The 21749-nt window shown below is 38.2% G+C and overlaps 1 protein-coding gene and 1 long non-coding RNA gene across 2 annotated transcripts in view; one reads left to right on the forward strand and one right to left on the reverse strand.

The window, feature by feature from the left end:
- The first annotated feature begins 603 nt into the window (after positions 1 to 603).
- LOC126968050 (uncharacterized) lies at positions 604 to 8964 on the forward strand. Its single transcript, XR_007730129.1, has 3 exons — positions 604 to 652; positions 1801 to 1988; positions 8852 to 8964. It is a non-coding gene; the product is annotated as an uncharacterized LOC126968050 (long non-coding RNA).
- A 10411-nt stretch (positions 8965 to 19375) lies between these two features.
- Positions 19376 to 21749, reverse strand: part of LOC126967944 (dynein axonemal heavy chain 2) — a 32874-nt gene continuing 30500 nt past the window's right edge. The window contains exon 26 of the mRNA XM_050812656.1: positions 19376 to 19485. Coding sequence (XP_050668613.1) covers positions 19476 to 19485 — 10 coding nt within the window. The 3' untranslated portion in view covers positions 19376 to 19475. The remainder of the gene's footprint in view (positions 19486 to 21749) is intronic.

A 21749-nucleotide genomic window follows, 5' to 3' on the forward strand; every position in this document is an offset into this window, starting at 1 on the left:
GCGGTAAACCACCGCAAACCACTGGCACTCGTCACTCTGACGATGGCCAGCGGCCCGCACCCTAGATACACCACACATTGTTTTGATACCCGACGAGACGTTAGTCCTCGTCCTGTAATCGCTTCACTACACTCACTCACACACGGACTGACTGACGGACTGACATACACCACTTACACAATCACAAACACACTCCACAAACAGACACAAACATACATGCACACTAACATTTACACTACTTACATACATACAAACAAACATACACGCAATCATAAACACATACATACACACTTACATACATTACACAAAACATCACCACACTCGCCGGCGAGTGTGTTCTTATCACCTTTCCATCTTTCATCTTCATTTCATCTTCATTTTCATTCTCTCTCCTTCCCACAAGCACACAGCCGGTCTGAGGTTCGAGTCTCCTAACTGAGCTGCTAGAGCTGCTAACAGCACAGAGGAGGTTTTAGTCGGTATGGGGTGTCCGCTTGCGCGGACACTCGAGTCCGACATATTACGTCCCGTTCCGGGGCGTAAATACGTAACAGTATTTCCTCCTCTCAAAAAAAAAAAAAAAATCACTCGTCAGTCGAGTCCACTCGGCCTTGCTGTGCGGTTGTGTAATGCGGAGCATATGACTGATCACGTGAGTATATCTGCGATCGTCGAGAGAACGTGACGATGCTCGTACATTGATGAGATAATTACTGGTGATCTGTATGATTCTATGAGTTGATTTACAGCATTATGAAATGGTTCTTATCAGAGCTAATATTACGTTAGATAAAATAAAATGATCTTGTCAGAGCTAATATTAATAAAATGTTCTTATCAGAACGAATCTTTCGGCATATTTCTACGATCTATAATGCTACGTTACAAGTTAGATATTAGACATTTGTATTAATTGATATTATTGGTTGTAGGTACAGCTACAAAATGACCAAAACTTTTTCCATGCAATAATTATTCTTCTTTCTGCCTCTTCTTCGTTGTTTGTTTTTAAAAACGATATTTGCTTTCCTAAATAGATATAGTTAGTTACATATTCCATAAAGTTGTTATTTATCTTGATAGGTATTTTGAGGCTGTTAGTCATTATTTTTGTTTTAGTTTTATTCGTTTAGGCCTACTTTTTGACTTTATTGATTTAGTGTACACAGCATAGACTGTAGTTGTTTGGATGTTTCAGCAAAAATAATTATGTCATCTGCGAACCTGAGGTGACTCATCGACGTCCATCTGTATTGATTCCAAATTTTTCCCAAAGTTAGTTTTTGAAAATACTTTCCATTACAGCTATGAAAAGTTTTGGTGATAAAGGGTCGCCTTGTCTAACTCCCCTTTCTATTTTAATCAGTCTTCTCTCTTTCTCTCTGCTCTTACTGTTTAAGTATATATGTTTTATAATATTAATGTATTTATTATCTACATTTGATGTTTTTAATGCGCTCCAGATGGAGCTGTGACTGATGCTGCCAATTGTCCAATTAGGAAAGATTAAATTTTAAGCCTATTTGCCTATAATATGGAAGACGTATCCTACTGTGCTTTTACCCGAATAGAAAAAGGAAAACCAACACATTATATAAGTCTTATGTTTTGAATATTTTCCCACTTGTATTAACGTAAAAGAATAAATAAAGTGATATACTTTGAAAAACCATAACTATATCGTAAGTATCCTGTCCAATTAAAAATATTCTAGAAAATATAGCATTGGAAGTAAAATCTTTATCACTTACGCGAACAGAAACCTCATCTTCGAAAAGTTCTCATTATCCTCTTCATCAGGGCCAGGTGGCGCGGGAGGCGGCAGGAGTCCAAGCAGCCGGCACATCGACCTAACGCCCGTCAGCTCCTGTCCTCGCACACTCTGACCCTCGGTCAGATGGAGACGCTTCAGCTCCAGCACTGGAGTCAGGATGTTGAGGAAATGGCGTCGAAGCTGAAATATCGAGAATTCATATGGAATTTACATGGTAAGTTAATAAATAAGTATTTTTTTTTAATAAAATAATGAAATTCTTCGGTTACCATCTCTTTGTATTCAGGATCATCGATGGTATCCAGCCAGGAGTTGACGAATGGCCACCATCCCCAGTCTCGGTAGTCGTTGTACACCATACCGTTACGGGACACCGTGGCTGGAGACGCTACAGCCAGATCAAGGGTCTCGATTAGGAGGGACACCTAAACAATTTTCTTATTAATGTATATGGTTTTATAAATTATCTAAAGTATTATCTATATATATATAAAAATTAATTGCTGTTCGTTAGTCTCGCTAAAACGCGAGAACGGCTGGACCGATTTTGCTAATATTGGTCTTGAAATATTTGTGGAAGTCCAGAGACGGTTTAATAGGTAAATAGATATGAATATTCTCGGAAAAAAAAAATAAAGAAAAACAAAAATTTTGTTTTTCCTTTCATGTGTTCCTGTCATTCAGAAACCAATTGAAAAAATAGCTTAAAATTAATAACTAATTAGAATCTTTATATCTTTCTTACTTTCTTACTTTCTCAGGAAGTAAAAATGAACTTAATTTTAGTTAAGGAAGGTTTACATATATAATTTAAAACCAGATTAAATTTCCTATCGTTTAGTTTATAAATATATAGTCTAGATACTCAAAATCCTACTCATATCTTCTCTTTCTTGGCGTGCGTCCGCGCAGAATGGGATGTCGCTATGCCAACTTAATGGCTGACAGGCTTGGCCCGCATGTTTCAGTATGACAACCCTCTGTGTTATTCCTACTTAAACATTTTATTGAGATAAAACCTGAAGTTGCGAATCCAACGGGCACCTACTAGTCTATTAATAAAAGGGTTATAAAAGTACGGTCACCAACGCGTGCAGTATCTGTTCATCGTCAATTTCGTGGGTGTCTTTCTGCATGAATATTTCAAATTATTAGTACGAAGCTTGTATATTTTAGTTTTTTGAAAAGAAAGAACATATAAAGTTGATTATAAAACCATTAACACTTATAAGGAAAACTAATTGGTTTCATTGAAAATACTCGTTTATTCTAAGGTATAACAGTTTATAAAGGTTTTGTCGAAAGAAAGGTCTGTGTAAAATAAAATAAAAACACAAATCAAATACTTTGTACTTATTATAATAGATTGTTTCATTAGCTTTCAGATAAATTCCTTAAAATCGCCCTTGCTATAAGCATTCTTTTGCTACGCGTAAAATTATATGCATGGATACGCATTCGCACGCGAAAAATTCGCGCATTTCGCATAAATGGCCGTATTCTCGGGACATTCGAGGTCTATAGAGCCCGGAACACGAAGAGTTCCACTCTGGTAAATTCAGTTTGACTTCAGCAGTTATGAGCCACATGTGAGACGTAGACCAAATCCGGTGCCAATCTTATGACAAAAAAATAGCCGAAGCGCCTTATAGCCGCAGTGGTATCTGAATTCAATTCCCAAAAAGGGTCGTCCCATATTAAATATTATGGAAGCTTTCGGACAATACTTACCTGTGACGGCATAGATATCCTCTCGCTGTTGACCAATGTCAGCAATTTATTGTCGTCCATGACGGAGTTGAGGTTCTCGATCCAAATCGCGTCCACGGGCCCGTCGAAGATGATCCACTTCATGTCCGGCGATTCATCTGCAAACGTTCATGGAATAGGGCGATACCATGATATCATAGACATACATTTATATGCTTTTATCCATGTTAAGTATTTGCGCGTGATTTATAGGAACGAGGATTAGGTGAGGCAGAGATAAATGACCATCATTTGCGAGGGTCCTAACATACTTAGTTTTGGTGACATTAACCCAAGTACACGTTTCCATTACTTCTTGACCATTTCATCTTCAGGTGATGAAAAACCATCTGGACCTAACCTATGGGAGTCGAGGCTTTGGAGTTCGGCGAGCAACTCCAACCTGGAAATACTTTCAAGAATTTTGTCTTAAGACTGATCAGTAGTGTATATTGATACTAATAAAAATAAATAACGATATCCACGACAATTTGAAAATGCCTGTTGTGAAAAATGAGGTTAGGCGTTACAGCCAGTTTTACAAGGAGACACTATGCCACTCATGAAAATGTTCCTGCAAGAGACTTAATAAATACGAAAAACAATATGTCTTAAGTGATGACACATATTAAACGTAAGAGTGTAATTGATTGTATTGAATAATAGCGAAAAACATTCAACCAAGCTGTGGAATGAGCTTCCTTGTGTTTTTAGGACGATAGGACATAATACAACATCCATATGCCACAGGTTGCTAATATTATAATTTTTTAATCGGGACCAAGTGCCAAAGATTGTTAAGTGTAATAAAATAATTTGAAATAGGACATTTGCACGACAATGTTTAATTATTTACCTAAGGGACTTAACCAAAAATATTTTTTATCATAACAAAAGATTAAGTACATAATTATTTATTCATTCAACATTGTGCTACCAAATGCTCAGTAAAAATTGTTACGGGTAAACTGAATACAACAATAGTGTAAGCGTTAGCCCACGGAACGTACCTTGGCATGTTGTCCTCATGATCGACGATAGCACGCCATCCTTCCATTCCCCGGTGCCCAGGTTATATTCCCCGTAAAGCTCGCCCAAGGTCAAGGCCTTGGGGTTCATGGGATACACCTGAACGTTCTCGAACCCTGGCACCTTCTCCCGACGCAGACGGCTCAGAGTCGCCGCTAGCATCTTCCACGACACCGTCTTAGCCGTATTCGTGTCACCAAGGAGGATGCTCGAATGACGAGAATTCTGTTATTTTAAGAAATGGCATGTAAAAAACATTAATTTTCACAGAAGCTTATTTTTTAAATAAATCAATTTAGAATGATGTCTTTGCTCAGAATAGGTGGCGAGTAACTGAACAACTGATCCATTGTGTACTTCTACTTAGAGATTTGCGAACAGAGTCTTTGATCGCAATGTTATCGCATGTTTAAGTTTAACCTTTACTGGAGGTATTTAAATTTACAAGCATCATTTATCATAGAAAAACAGAGTTATTCATGGCCTTTCTTTTAAGCACAGGCGTCCCTAAGATTTTTCAACCATTCCCTTATTTAGCACGCATTACTGCAACCTCTCATAACATCCAAAAAGGAGTGTTAGCGTTCTCACTGGTGTCCTCACAACATTGACAATTGAAACAGTAGCCCAAATGGGCTGCTTTAGGTATAAGTTGACTTATACAGCATATTTATAATGGGAAAGTCATGCTACAGATCCCTATGTTCATATCATAATTTCTCGTGAAACTCAAAAATGTAAACAGTCATGTAACCATGAGAGCTGTAAGAGTTAGATGGACTATAGTCCAACAACTTCGTGCGGAAGTTGTTGCACGTCCCGTCACGTCCCACGGAGTCCCACTATAGTTCTATCGACACTCACCTTAGTCTCAAAGGTCTGTATGACCTTATGCAGCGCGGCTTTCACCGGCTGCAGCCCCGCTATCTTCATTTCGGCGGTGATGGCCGTCTCCAGCAGGTCGTAGTCCAGCGTCGGCACCGTCACATCCGGGAAGATGTCCTGCATGATGCCGTCGAACAGCGGCACGTCCTTCGCAGTCAGCCGGGCAACGTTCATGTCACGCATCGCTAGGATCACCATCTAGATGGCCAATGCATCTTTAGGGTCTTTTTAGGATAAAAACGTACAGGTTACCTGGCACTAAGCGATCACCGCAGCCTAGCATACATGTCTTCTAGCCCCACAGGCTTAAATGACTGGACTTTACTAAAATAATAGCGAAAAAATCCAAACCGAACCCTTTCAGAAGCACACTCCCAACACACGTAATTTCGCATGTTTTTATGGCACTAATTTCTGGATCATGAGCCTGTTTATATATTATGAGGAAAATAGACTAAGGCACTAAGATCACTAACTAGATATCTAAATATATTGGTTTTTATGAAGTAAGTACGAATATAAAGCGCGCCCGAAAAGCTTGATCCACGTGGTATGGGTTAGTAATAAATACATAAATACAAACGTCTACAAAAATATCGATAATGACATCAAAAGAAGACTATAAATATTTACTTCTATCATCGTGATCATTTCAGTCGAAAGTAGATCACCATAATGACCGGACCGGCGATCTTGACCAGACCGTCGGTGAATTTTATTTTATGATTGACAATTAGGTATTACACGTGAATGAAACCGAATCTGCAATTTGCAAGTAACTTATGTAAGTGTATTTGGTACCTCCTGCTCGGGCAAGTGCGGGTAGGCTCGACGTTTGATGCCCGCGTATCGGAGCAGGGCGACCATAGACCTCAGACCGAAGTCGTAATGCTCTTGTTTTGACAACTGCTGCATCGCCAGCTGGTACAAAGTGAATACCTGGAATATTTAAACAAAAAATTCAAGTGCTTTCTTTTAAATAAACTATGAAAAAGTCCAGTTTGATTACTGTTTACGAAACCGTGAATTATATAATGATAATTTTCTGGTTGGCGGTTTTCATTTAAACTCACTTTAACACTCTCTCCTTCACATAAATCATGATGGGTTTTGTTGGGAATAATGGAATACATTGTATTATTATACCTGTTACAGAATGCACCCAATTGAACTAATTTTTATATTGATTCAAAAATTAAAGTAAGCACATTTACATCTGCGAAATGTCTAGAAGAAATGATGGCGAACTTTGAGATTGTTATATAATTAATTTATACGTCTAGATAGATATGCTGCTTATAAAACCGATGAAAACAGGCCAGGTTTACTACTTTAGTGTGCGTGACAAGCTATCCAAGCACTCCGATTGCACTACGATTTGTATGTCACTTTGTGTTAGTGTGCGTACATTACTCAATAGAGGATAATAGTCACCCTTTTTTAGACCTTTTCACGACTGTCACAATCTATTTAGTCGTATCTAGTACACTACACGTAGATCTAATACCACTGACCTCTACTATATATCACTGGACTGGCGGCTGTCAAAGTGCTTTTGTGCCTGTTTGATATCCGCCATATTGGCGCTGTCGGCCATATAGCGAGAGCCTGCGGTACTAAAACTAGTGATGATAACCTCAGCAAACATCGATAGATGGTGGGAAACTATTTACATAAAAAATGTGTACTTTATTACGTTGATTCTTCAAGAAGAAATAACGCAGAAAACGAACGATATTAATTCAAAATGTAAAAATACTTCAGAGTATTGTTCGTTTTTTTCGCAGCCATTTGTATTATCCGTCAAAACTAGTTCTCTGGATGCTCGCGAGTGGCGCTTCACATAGGCACAAAAAATTTGCCGTCAACATATGGAACAGCCTGTCCAGTGGTATTTATACAGGCCAGTGTCTAATACATATACCTTCTTAGCATTTATCTTATACGCCGTGAATCCGTCAGAGAAGAGCGTGTTCTCCGCAATGATGAGCGAGTCGGGCACGCACATGGCGATCGGTCGGAACATCGACTTCAGGTTGTCTGGCAACTCCGTTCGCCCGGCGTAACTGTCAACGACGTTGTCAATGTGTTGTGTGTCAAATTTAGCCCATATTTCGATATTCAAACCCTTAAAGAGATCTCTTTTGATACAATATCATTTGTGACTATATCATTTGAATCTTACACGATCAAGAATAACTTAGAAAATTAACTATAGAAAAACTCCATATAAGACATTAGTGAGAAGTTTTTGACCGTTTTACTATTAAAAAACGACACAGGTGAAGTAACAATGTACTCAGATTAACTTTAAATTCAATATGTTTTTATTAAAATTTCGCAATAAAATCACTTATAGAACTTCAAAAATTAGCACCCATTCCAAGATACATGCCTCAGACCTGAGAAGAACAGGCGCAAGGAACTCAGCGGTCTTCTTTTTTTACAATGTTTTATTCTTTCGACTCCTTCAAAACGTCAGATTAATTTGAAACTTTGACACTTATCAAGGATCTATGACAATGTCCGATACCTGCTAGAGTCTTTGTGCCAAAGACCAAGGCGCGTGCTAAGACACACCACACGATAATTGATTGTTACGAAATAATCATTGATTTAAGACTAAAAAGCAAACAAAAATAATATTTGAAAAAGAAAACCAAACATCAAAATAGAAAATAATTTTCAATAAGTTTATTTAAAGAAGGATAAAACGTGTGATTAACAAAAAGGTAAAGCCACGCGCATACCATTAAAATATATTTCTATTTTAGCTATTTATAAATAAGTAATTACTATTTCAAACTTATATAAAACTAGCTGACCCGGCAAACGTTGTTTTGCCATATAAAGTATAATTCACGCGATAGTTTTATAAGTAATTAAATATTGCCTATATTATAGCCTGTACATCATTTTGTTCTATTGTCAATAGTTTTTGCAGCGCACGCAAAAATAGGTTTTCGATTTTGCACCTTGTGTTACAAAATAGCAATTTTATTACGGATCCCTAATTTTGAAAGAAAAAAAACATAGCCTATAGCCTTCCTCGATAAATGGACTACCCAACACTGAAAGAATCATTCAAATCGGACCAGTAGTACCAGAGATTAGCGCGTTCAAACAAACAAACAAACAAACAAACACTGCAGCTTTATATATTAGTATAGATGACTGCACGTTTCATCCTTAACTAAATTTCAATTTTTACTTAGGCAGCCCCGCCTTTTTTACATAGTATTTACATCCTCTTTGCACTTGGTCTTTGTACGTCCAATCAACAATATTAACAGAACAAGTAGAAATATTTTTTATTAGTATTAGGACATCAATTCCGCCATTTTGTTGTAAGCTAACTACATGCTGTTCTGTTGGTTCTTATACCCTGGATTCATCGTGATGAAAATTCCACAGTTGCCGTCCAGCTTGATATCGGCGCCCTCGAACATGAACCTCTTCAGGGTCTGCGACAGAGCCAATAACACCGCGAGGATCTGCTGAGCTACCACCGACAACACCTCGATATTGATGCGGTTGAACTCGTCGAAGCAGCCCCAGCAGCCGCTTTGAGCTATACCTGGACAACGATAACGGATAAATAATAAATATTAAGTAATAATTAATACTAATAGCATGTTACTAATAACTTAAATTATATCAATCACAAGTAAATTTGACCTGTATCAAAATAATAATTATTACTTATGAAAACATCGTGTCCCGATGTTTATCCGCGATAGAATCCTAAACTCGGCATAGCTTAAATAGTTTTGTTACAAATTAAATTAGTGTATAGTTAATCCCATTATATATAACTAGCTGACCCGGCAAACGTTGTTTTGCCATATAAATTGTATTGATCTTTCCTTGCTAGTTGATAAGAGATGGCGCTAGTTGTATTCATTAGTAACAATCACACTTCTTTTATATTTTGTATAATTCACACTATAGTTTTATAAATTATAGCCTATTCGTTATTCTGGTATGTAAGCTCTATTATTGTAAAGTTTCATCAAAATATATTTAGTAGATTTTGCGCTAAAGAAGTTCAAACATACATCCAGACATACAAACTTTCACATTTATAATATTAGTAGGATTAGTAAGGGAGAACCATTTAAAAATAACAAGGTGTTTAAATAATATAAGTAGATAGGCTGCACCTACATTCACCCTACCTACCCACCATAGATTCAATAACTAGCTACTTTCTCAAGAGTACATTTAGAGCCATTGCATATGGGCTTCTGCTTCCCCAATTCCTAATACGGGTCCATTCTGTATGCAAGGTGAACATTCCAACCAGCCTCCTTTCAGAACTTCAGAACCTCCCTGGGATGTCCGTAAACTTCTCGGAGTTGCCAGAGAGAGTTTTCATTTGCCCGTTGATTAGCAACTCCTGTACATTCCAGGGTTATTCGTCGGTTCCAACTTAAATGCCGGCAACGCATCCCTTGACCCCTGGTGTTGCGGATGTAAGTGGGCGGCTGCCTCACCATGTTTCATCACGTGCAACTCTTGCCCGTTTGCCCCCTCTTAAATAAAAAAAAATTAAAACGCCTCAGTTGCTCAAAAAATTCAACCGTTAACATTCACCACAGTGCCCGCGATTAGCCTTATCCTTATCCTTGCCCACCTCGTTTCTAATTTTCGAATTCATATATATAATCGACTCAAAGCAACAAAAAGACATGGGTGCCTTCAAAAAGTGCGCGTACACCATCCTTAATGGCCGACAACGCTCCTGTGATTCCTGTGGTGTTGCAAGAGATTGTGGGCAGCGGTGATGACTTAACACCAGGTGACCCGTACGCTCGTTTGTCCTCCTATTCCATAAAAAAACACACTCTTGATTCCTCTGGTGTTATAAAAAAACATGCGCAAACATTACATAACATTAGGTGACCAGTATGTATGCTTGTCTGTCCTACTCTGTAAAAAAAATCTATAATATATAAAGGCTGTAAATTTTATTTTGCGAGAGACCAATTAAGAGGGCGACTTTCTTTACTCCCATTCGTTATAAAGCCTTCATTGTCATATTATATTCAAATTCAAATATTTTTACTCAAACTAGGATATCAACGAGTTTTCCAATAAGTGATATTGGACGTCGAAAACTACTATTATGTTACCCATTCTGCTTTACAGCGTTCGATTACCGAAAACAGTAGATGATTCTTAAAGACCAGAATGTGAAATTGTTCGTACCGACCTGCGAAGCACTTTGCCATGGACTTATAGTCCAGTCCGTCGGAGCAGTTGGTGACAACGACCCATCTCGCGAGCGCTCGTCCTAAGTCTTTCGTCGTCTCCGTCTTGCCGGTGCCGGCAGGACCTTGGGGACTACCACCGCGGAATAAATTCAAAGCTGTGGTCAAGGTTATGTAGCATCTGGAATAAGATTTTTTAATTAAAAAAATTTGTGAAACTGTAACCAACGGCCAATGGGCTCTCTCGACAGTTATTTGTCTCTACCCCCGACACATTTTAGTTTATGATAAACCGCCAATTTTATGAATTTATTTTTTGCATAAGTACCTACTGACCAAATGTAAATCCTATTCAATGTAAAAAAATAAATATGATTCCGTATAATCCTCACTTAAAATGGCGTCTGTGACAAGAAAAGTACGTATTCCACCTCAAGGTAACTGGTAAATGCCCTCCTTATTTCTCTGATGCTGCAAAAGAATACATGTGGTGGGTTTTTTTGTGACAATAAGGGACGACACGAGCAGGACGTTCATCTGATGGTAATTAATACGCCCTGTCCATTAAAATGTAGTGCCGCTCAGTATTTTTGAAAAATTTAATAATTCTGAGTGGCACTACAAATGTATTCGTCTCCTTGAGACATAAGATGTTAAGTCCCATTTACCCAGTAATTTCATTCGCTGGGGCGCCCTTCAGACCGAAATATAATAATGCTTACACATTAGTGCTTCAGGGCAGAAAAAGGCGCCGTTGTGGTCTTCATAATCTAGCCGGTATCCTGTGCAATTGAGCCACCTGGTAAATGCCCTTCGTCACCTCTTACGACCCCTTGGGCCTGGGACTTGAATATTCTTTTTTGCCCCGGGGAAGCACAGGGGAAAATAATCAATGGTAAACATCCATCATCTATGATCAGGTCCTTTTTATCCCCACTACTTTCATAAAAAAAAAATCAGTTGAAATACCTATCAGTCAAGGGCGTGATGACCAGCCTCCCTGAATTACCAATGTACTCGTACGTATACACAGAGTTAGTGTTGGTCTGCCTGATGAAGCAGTCCTCGCGCTCCCGGTCCCAGTAGAACTTCAGCTGCGAGAACCACTCGAAAGCGGTCACGTTCATGCAACCTGGGGAACAATAATATGTCCATGTTATTATTGTCAAAGTTAAATAAACTTTACTAAATTACGCTTAAACTAAGCGCTTTGGTATAATATATAATATTTATTTTAAATTACTGAATTTACCATATGTTCGGAAAACGCTGGTGCGTGCATTCCTCAAAATAGAGGTCAACAGTTAACCTAAATTTTTGACGTTTTCACAGCTGTCACATTCGATCTAGACGTATAAATGATCTAAGTTTGAAATAATAATATAATAACAAAATTGTTTAGTCTACTTGATATATACAACTTTAGATGGCCTGCGCAGAACCAGTTCTTACCCATCTTGTACATCCTATCCACAGTATCCCTGGAGTGTATCTCGATGACACACAGCGCGTTGACCTTGCAGCGCAGGATCTTGGATATCTCCTTCCTAGACATGGCCTGCAATGTGCTCAGTATCTGGTTCTGCTTCTTGCGCAGCTTTTTTAACGGCTTCTTCTCCTTCATGAGCTCGCAGCGGCAGAGAGTCCGAGTACAGTCCGAAGTCCATTGTATCTTAAACATAAAGCAGTTAACTTTATTCAGCTAGCTTTTTTTAATGAAAATAAGGGACGAGACGAGCAGGACGTTCAGCTGATGGTAATTTATACGCCCTACTCATTACAATGCAGTGCCGCTCAGGAATCTTAAAAAACCCAAAAATGTGAGCGGCACTACAATTGCGCTCCTCACCTTGACACAAGATGATAAGTCTCATTTGCCCAGTAATTTCACTAGCTACGGCGCCCTTCAGACCGAAACACAGTAATGTTTTCACATTACTGTTTCACGGCATAAATAGGCACCGTTGTGGTATCCAAACTCTCGCCGGCTTCCTGTGCAAAGGAGCCTCCCACTGGTACTCGAAGCACTGTACTCGAGTAGTTACCAACCATTTTATTGAAAAATTAAAAATATACTGTCCGAAGTGTAATTTTTCATCGTTGTAATAAGATTTTTGAATTGTATGTTAGTTTTAATGCTGTTGCGGCCTCGCAAGAAGCCAAACTAATTGATAGGTTATCAAACAATACAAAAAACACATGTTTTTTAATAAAAACATGAAAAATAAGTAAATCTTATCGTTAAATGTGCTTTAAATGTACTATCCCTTAAATTTGTCAGCTACATACATAATACATTACGTCGAGCAGGCAAGTTTAATGAAAACTATGTCGTCTAAATAAAGGTATTAACTAGGTACATTAGGTAACCCTAAAATCATTAAAAGGCATAAAAGGCATTTATTTTCTCAAAATTGATTCCTTTACAATTCTTTTTGATGTCATTTCTAATAACTACTAGATACTACTACCGCTTCGGAGACAAATGGCGCTCTGAGAGAGAAGATGCGGCGCAAGAAACTCTCCCAGCATTCTTTTTTTGCGCTCTTTTCAATAAAAATATACAATATTGTACAATCATTTCTATCGCTATAAAATAATCACAATCTAGTCCCAGGCTGTCCGATCATTTAGATATTCAACAGTGGAGTAATAGGATTTACGACAGAGCCATTTTTTTATAAAACATTTAAATTTATTTAAAGATAATGCCAGAACAGTGGCTGAACTTTATTATAGAAGTTTATACATTTACCCTTAAAGCTATTATGTATCTTATGAAGCCTACTAGAATTAGTTACAAGCAATCCCTTATTTCTAGTGTTATAATAATGAAAATCACTATTAAGAGCAAAAAGGTGACGATTATTGTGAACGTACATTTTTTTATAAAATAAATGTTTTAGTAAATTACGCCTAAGATCGTTTTGTGAAGCGTTATAAACAAAATAAGATCCGCGATTAAGCGATTCATCTGCTCAATCCATAAATTATTCCCATAAAAAAATATATAAGTCCTTTACCCTTTTAATGAAACAATGATGACATAAACAATTTTATTGTCTTTGATACTTATAATCCAATTTATGCACAGGTCATCGGTGTTGGTAAATATTAGTTTCGGAGCATTCGGAGGTTGGGGCAATGCGAGTACAAACGTACAACCGTGACCGCCAATAGTCACACAAAAGTTTCAGTGCTACCGTGCTCGTCATCACCGACGGCGCACCCCGGCGAAATCGAAGCGAAGTTACGGAATGGTGCCGAAAAGATTTAGTTCAATTCAACCCTAAGAAGACACAAGTTTGTGCGGTCACCGCTAACGTCTCCCTTTGTCGCAACCCCTCGACTCGAGATCACTTCTCTAACTGCCACAGCCTGTATTAGCATACTTGGCATCGATATATCAAGCGACGTTCAGTTCCGTAGTCACTTAGAAGAGACGGCCATACTGGCCTCTAAAAAGCTTGGTGAACATACATTAAGGCGAGACAGTATTTAACTATAAGCGTCCGCCTGCAACTATATAAGGTGGAGATTCAGCTCCACATGGAGTACTGTCCTCACCTCTGGGCGGGTGCTCCCAAGTACCAGCTTCTTGCAATTGGCCGCATACAATGAAGAGCGGCTCGAATCGTCGACAATCAAGTCATCTCCTATCGGCTCGATTTTTTGGCATTGCTTACAGATGTGGGTTCTCTCTGCATCTGCTACAGCATTTATCATGGGGAGTGCTTAAAAGAGCTGTTCGATTCCAGCGGCCGAATTCCGCCACCGGACATTACGTTAAAATGCTAAATACCACCCGCATCACGTTGACGTCTGGCATTCCACAACCGCGCGATTTGCAAGAAATTTCTTGCCTCGCACAGCCACTTTGTGGAAACTATTACCGGTTGCAGTTTTCCCGAACAGATACGACCTAGGGACCTTCCTAGTAACCTTCAAGAAAAGAGCATACTCCCACCGTAAAGGCCGGCAACGCATCGATTGACACCTGTTGTTGGAAATTACCATGGGCGGTTGCCTCACCACTCTCCATGTCGTGAACCCCTTCTTTTATATAAAAAATAAAGCCCCGCGACCCCGCCCCGTCAAGGCACGCACTACGAACGCAAATCCGCACTCCGCAGACCGCGCTGGCGCAGTATGAGACGGGTCGTTATAGCGAGCGAACAAACTTCACTCACCCTGATGTAGGTCCTCCGAAAGGAGGTCCGAAACTAGTCGTTACCTACATCGATGAACCGAGAGTAAAAACAGATTTTAATAAATTAAATATGTAAGTAAATAATGTGTCTCACAAAAGTTTTTAGTTTATGCAAAAACTGGTCTCTGTCGGTCTGAGCTCTGGTCTTCACTTGTCATCAAATGGGCCACTTGCCCGTTTACTTACCCATCTAATATACAAGAATATACATCACCAACCAGATACAAAAGATCAACGTTAATTACGTTACGTTAAGCAAATTGTTAGTACAAAATGATGTATGTATCATTTTTCAAATAATGCGGAACAGGCAGCATTTTCCTATATAGGTTTTTGATTCATATTTATTTCGATACCTTGCTGCACGTAATCCCAAGCTGTCCCGGCCAGTCATTGATCCATTGCTCCCTCTGGTACTTGCACTTCCTGAGAGCGGCACGGGTTAAGATCATTTGCTGGAAATACAAAATTCAAGACCAAACTTAGGCAAAGTGTAGGAACCTACATAGCTGAAGATACTTAAGGTACTTACGACTTTTGTAAGATACGAAGTGAGTTGTTTTACATTTAGCGAGCAAAATTGGACGATAAAGACGGTCGGTCTTAATTTTATCGTAAGCTCATTATTTTCCTAATGAAGTTTATAGTAAATATTCTCCGAGTTGGAAAACAACAATAGGCTCCTCGCAATAATAATATGATTACTAAGAGACTCCAAGAAAGGAGGAGGTTCTCAATTCGTCGGTATTTTTTTATGTTTGTTACCTCAGAACTTTCGACTGGGTGAACCGACTTTGATATTTTTTTTTTTGAGAGCTGGTGCTGGTGATTCCAAAAATGACAATAATCGTTACTAGAATTAGATTAATTACTTAGATCACTTACATAAAACTCGCAATTATTTTTATACTTTTTAGTGCATATTATATTTATTGTTTTGGAATGATGTTTTTGAAGTCGGATGTTTTTGAAGTCGGTTGTTTTTTTTGTTAATTTTTTTTTTGTTTTCTTGAAATGACATTTATGAATGATGCGAGATTTTAATCTTAGCCCACTGTGTGTTAACCTAGGTGGTCGCGCAGATGACATATGTCATCCAAGCTGATTGAACTAGCGGATTTTTTTGTTTTTTATATGGGAAAAGTTCGCTGGCGCTGAGTTTTGTAATGCATACGATACGATTTATCACATCAGTAACGGCCGTATGCTTGAGTGACTTGGCTGTGTCAGGAGTAGTTCGAAATTGTGGGTGGAGAACGCATGTCATCCGCGCGACTGCTGACGTGAGTATTTTTTACTATATGTTTCAAATATTATGCTTATTCTATTGTATTTTTATAGCAACCTTATTAATAAATGTTATTCAATTTAATTAAATAACCTATTTTTCATACTTCTATTCTATATATTTATTATTTTTTCTATTTTAGACCCGATAATCGAAATATGGCTGTTGGACGAAGATGAAGTCGTTATAGATGGTACTCCGTGTTCAGATGACGAAAATTTTAAATATTTTAAATATTCGAGGAATTAATTTTTGACAAATGCATTAAGGTACGGACAGACGTGCTCAAAAAAAGCGTACTTTTAAGTATGCTTAAAGTTAGCATGCTCATGCAACTGTTCACATTTGCCAGCAATAAGCATGCTTGCTTAAGCATACTCATAAAAAAGCATGCTCAAAGCAAACGCGCCGGACAGACGTGCTGCTATTTGGCACCAGGCATCTTGGACAAAATGGATGTACAAAGATATAGTGACAGTGATATCCATACAGAACTCAATAAAATAATCATAGTCGCCCGCCGCGGATCGAGAACAAAATTGTATAATAGCATGCTAATAAGCAAACCTGTTCAGACGCGCTCGGAGCACGCCCCCTTCTACCCGCGCCTTAGCATGCTCAAAAATCAAACGTCGGTTGCTTTTTAAGCACGCTATAAATAAGTATGCTCATTACAGTACACACGTGCTACTAATGAGCACATGCTCAATAAAAGCATGCTTTCGTGCTAGTAATGACCACGTCTGTCCGTACCTTCGCGCATGGTCACTGTTTTTTGTGCGGAAAAAAATGCAATAAAACCTCACGTAGGTATATTTTGCCAAACCTGCGCCAAATTATTTGCGAAGATGATTGCAAGTGTATGTGTAATATTTGTTACGAAATCTACGGCTAAGACCCCTTTTTTAATTTCTTATATTAGTTTAGTAAAAAGTTGATTTCAGTTCCAAGAAATTTATAAAGACTTGGTTTTCTGATCCTAATTAGGAAAAAGCAAAATAATTTTTTATTACTTTTTTCTTCTGTAATGTAAGTTATTTAATTTTTGTTATATTCAATAATTAAATACTGATATTTTTTTTATATTAAATGGCTCCGTCGACTGAATGTCGACGATTCGGCCAACGTCAAGGTGGAGAGATTTTTTATTTTAATTTAGCTGATTGAAGTATATAAAGTGCTGATTAAAAGGAAATGATCGGTTGATATAGCTATGGTTTTTTTTTGTGAACTGAAGAATAGGCAGCAAGAGTTAGTACGGTTAGTAATAAACACCCATAATATTAACTATCTTGTTAGTATCTAATCTAAATTTAAGGGAGAAATGTGTGAATGTAAGTGGGAATATGTGCCTAATAGAAGCGTAGAAAGTATGGAGTATAGAAATTACCATTTAATATTATTGCGGGAAATAAATTTGTAAAGAATCTTTATGAAAGGGGAATGGCATAAAGCAAGAAGAAAAGGGATGTTGATGGGGCGAGGGATATCCTATATGACAATTTAGGGCAATAGAAAAAAATATGTTCAAGAGTACCTTCCTCAATGCCACATTCACATATAGAACGGTCCCTTACCCAGATCTTGACCAATAATACTGGGGAACAAACAAATCCCAAGCGAAGTCATATGGCAGAAGTGAAAAGTTTATTTTGTTTTTTTTTTTTTGAGGAAAGAACCAGGGCTTAGAGGGGATAAAACAAAGCTATGATAGGTTGCGATTAGCATTTCTTAATGAAGCCCCATCTCGTGGCAATATTTATAATTGGTTTCACGAGTTTAAACGTGGACGTAGCAATCTCAATGATGACCTGCGTGAGGGACGTCCTTTAACAGCGACTACTGAAGATAACATCAGTGCTGTGCGACGCATGATAGAGGAAGATAAGAGAGTGACCTATCAGCAGATACGGGCCAGTCTAAGCATTGGTATGAGTCAAGTTCAAAAAATATTACACGAACATTTAGGCGTCAAGAAGTACCAGATGCATTCCCCCATACTTTAACCGACGACCAGAAACACCTTCGCATGGACTGGTGTCGCCAAATGTTAGATAAGTTCAACGGCGGTGACTCAAATCCTGTATTTGAGATCGTCACAGGTGATGAGAGCTGGATATATTTCTTCGAACCGAAACCAAAAGACAATCAGCTCAGTGGGTGTTTCCTTTCGAGGATCAGCCAGCTACGTTAAAGAAAGGAAGAAGTCAAGGAACAAAGATGATTGCCTCATTCTTTGGTCAGAAAGGTCATTTCGCGACAGTTGTGCTAGATGATGGAAGGACAGTTGCAGTCGCTGTTTACCTGTTGTCTTGGAAAAATTCGACAGCAGCGCCCTCGAAGCAGGATTCTCCTTCACCACGACAATGCTTCAGCGCACTCCGCAAAACGTACTGTTGAATATTTGACTATGGCAGGTGTCTCAGAACTAAAGATAAAATTCGAGGTATTCGCTTTACGAGCCCTGAAGATGCGGTGTATGCGTACGAAAATGCCATAGAAGAGACCCCTAAGGAAGAATGGGCCCGCTGCTTTTCTGTGGTTCCATCGAATGCGACGATGTGTACAGAGGAACGGAGATTACTTCGGAAAACAATAGAAGTATTGGCAGCTTTCTACATTAAACCGTTTTTCATTTTCTAAACATTTTTAGTGTTACCTGTGTATGATCATAAGCGCGACCACTGTAGAGTTAAAGGCGCTGTCCCACAACGGCGCACGGAGAGGCTACGCACGTGTGTTAAGCTTCGCTTTACAAGAAAATGTATCTGATTGTGTCCACTGCAGCCCACGGACACAATTAGCATCTATTGACGTCATTTATACATGCGTGGCATGCTTGAATAGGCGCTTACATAGTTCAACGCTGTCAAAGTGTGTGCATCTCAGCCTCTGCGTGCGTCACGGTGGTGAGCTACGCTATAGTTGTAAATAGTCGTGCGTTCATATTACTGTATAGTGTGTGCTGCAGGGGAAACGTAGACCTATTTTTTCAAACAAATGAATCCACACAGGTGAAATGCGCATGCGCAGCGGTGGGACAGCGGCTTAACTATAAGATAAAACCATCCGCTAACGCATCGTTCTTAAATCTTGAAACGCATAAACAATTACTCTAGATGGGGATGTCATTTTTCACCAATTTTGATAAAGAATGAACGCATTGGTTCGAGTGCAAACAAATCAAACTAACATCTCTGAGCACGATTCTCATGGTGCTCTCAAGTCCGTTTAGCCACACCTCGGCAGGTCCATCCAGCACCAGGTTATACCTCCACTCGATGCACTCTCCATCTTCTGACATCATCGCTTTGGCGACAGGCAAACCTATCGCATTCTGTAAATACGTAATATTTACTTCATAACAGTCAATAATTAGGCATAGTAGAACAATAGACCTGTGTAGATAAAGTATAAAAAACTTGTAAATACAAATTACATTTGTAAGCAAAATTTATTACACTGCGGGATTCTAACCCGCGACATCTCGGGTTTGGTAGGAGCGCTCTTCCACTGAGCCAACCGTTAGAGTGACGTATCGTGCATAAATTTTGATAAGTCTTATGCAACTCTCAGGTTGTTCTACAGGGACCTTTCAGTTAATAACTTGCTCATCCCCAATATATGCATATTGTGAAATCAACTTGAGATGTCACTTTTTCAAATCTAAACTATTTGTTATTTCTTAAAAGTAATAACCCTCACTTCTGGGATTAATTACAAATAAAGAAATGAGTAAAGTAGTAAAGATAGAGGTATCATCATCATCACCATTTGACAAAGCCTCCCCCAAGATTGCCACGACAATCGGTCCTGTGCCGCCCACATCCAACCTGTTGCTGCGATCTTGAACAGATCATCTGTCTATCTTGTAGTGGCGCCTACCAACACTGCGTCTTCGGCTACGCGGTCGCCACTCGAGCACCCCAACTACCATGTTTCTGTCGAGCTATGTGCCCTGCCCACTGCCAGTCCAGTTTAGCAATGATCGTAATAAATGTTTTTATTATCTTTCTGATGAATAATAATAGAACAGAGTTAGAAATATTACGTATTTTTATTGGGCTCTTCATCAATTGGTTGCTAAAGTATAGTGCCCATTGATTGAAAAAAGAAAACACTGCCACCTTGATGACAAGGTCAGGTCCAATAACAGTCTTCAACAACCACCAACCAAAAGTACCGATTGTTATAAAAATACCCACTAATATCACAACGATCACGGGGAGTGTTCCGAAGAGCTGTTTAACCTGATTCTTGCCGCCCAATTCCACCTTCGACACGCCACAAGTTAGGGTATCACCCTCACCATCTGGATGTGTAGCGGTCCTTCACAGTGCGGTTTTCAAAGAGCTTTCTTCCACGTACTACTAAGCTGTGGAATGAACTTCCTTGTGTGGTGTTTCCGGAACGACACTACATGGGTATCTTCAAGAAAATTGCGTACACCTTCCTTCAAGGCCCGCAACGCTCTTGTGATTCCTCTGGTGTTGCAAGAGAATGTGGGTGGCGGTGATCACTTAACACCAGGTGACCCGTACGCTCGTTTGTCCTCCTATTCCAAAAAAAAAGACAATTAATGATCAAACCCATTTCCCGATTACTAAGACTCCACTGTCCATCAGTCTGTATCTCATAGTTATGTCAATTGTTAAACAGCTGGAGTTTTGAGAGTGTTATTGCAGCTATAATAAATATACAAGAAACAAATAGCAAACAATATTAATACTTTACCCCAACCATGAAAAGTTCACAAATAATTTAAAAACATAAAAAACTTAATTAAATTATATATTTATTGTAGCAAGACCTTAACAATAACATTATTCTTAAAATTAATAAAACTGAAGTTACAGTATTTTATTTCACTAGCTATCATAATAATAATTTTATGAATCAAATAACAATACAAAGCATTTAAAAACAATTTAATATAATATGTACATATTATATCAAATTAGTTACATTGTATTTTTGAAGCTCTTAACTTGTTTAAGTAGCAAGCTCAAGTGAAACTTAAACATTCAATAAACACTTACAAAATAATACAATACGGTATTTGTAGTATCACGTCACTACACATACAATAAATATAACATAAAACAATGAAAATTGATAACTTACAACAAATTAATACAAACTACCTGTTAATTAATAAAAAAAATCCAACTGCAAACTCTTAGCTATACACAATAGCTTCCAGAGAAAAAGATATAGGTAAAACTTATATTATTTATTTATTTGGTTATGCCAGAATTTATTGCCCCATCTTTATGGTCAAAATAAAAATAAGACAGCCTTTTAAATATATTAATGGAACATCAAACAAAAAAATACAGAATAATTAGAACTTCAAAAAAATTCTAAATATATGATGAGTGAATTGTTACAATGTACTACATTGTAACGTATTGTATGAAACATAAAATACAAACTGCTCAATATGCTATAGATATTCCATACATATGGGTTCAATATTAAAATAACATTAATGGATTCCACCAGTAACTTCTCATTAAGTAGATCTTGAATAAGTCTTCTTTATAATGCAAAAATTGCAAACAGCATACTCAACAATTTGTCTCTAATCTATAACATAGT

The sequence above is a fragment of the Leptidea sinapis genome, chromosome 14 (assembly GCF_905404315.1).
Source record: "Leptidea sinapis chromosome 14, ilLepSina1.1, whole genome shotgun sequence".
In the NCBI taxonomy this organism is placed as follows: Eukaryota; Metazoa; Arthropoda; class Insecta; order Lepidoptera; family Pieridae; genus Leptidea; species Leptidea sinapis.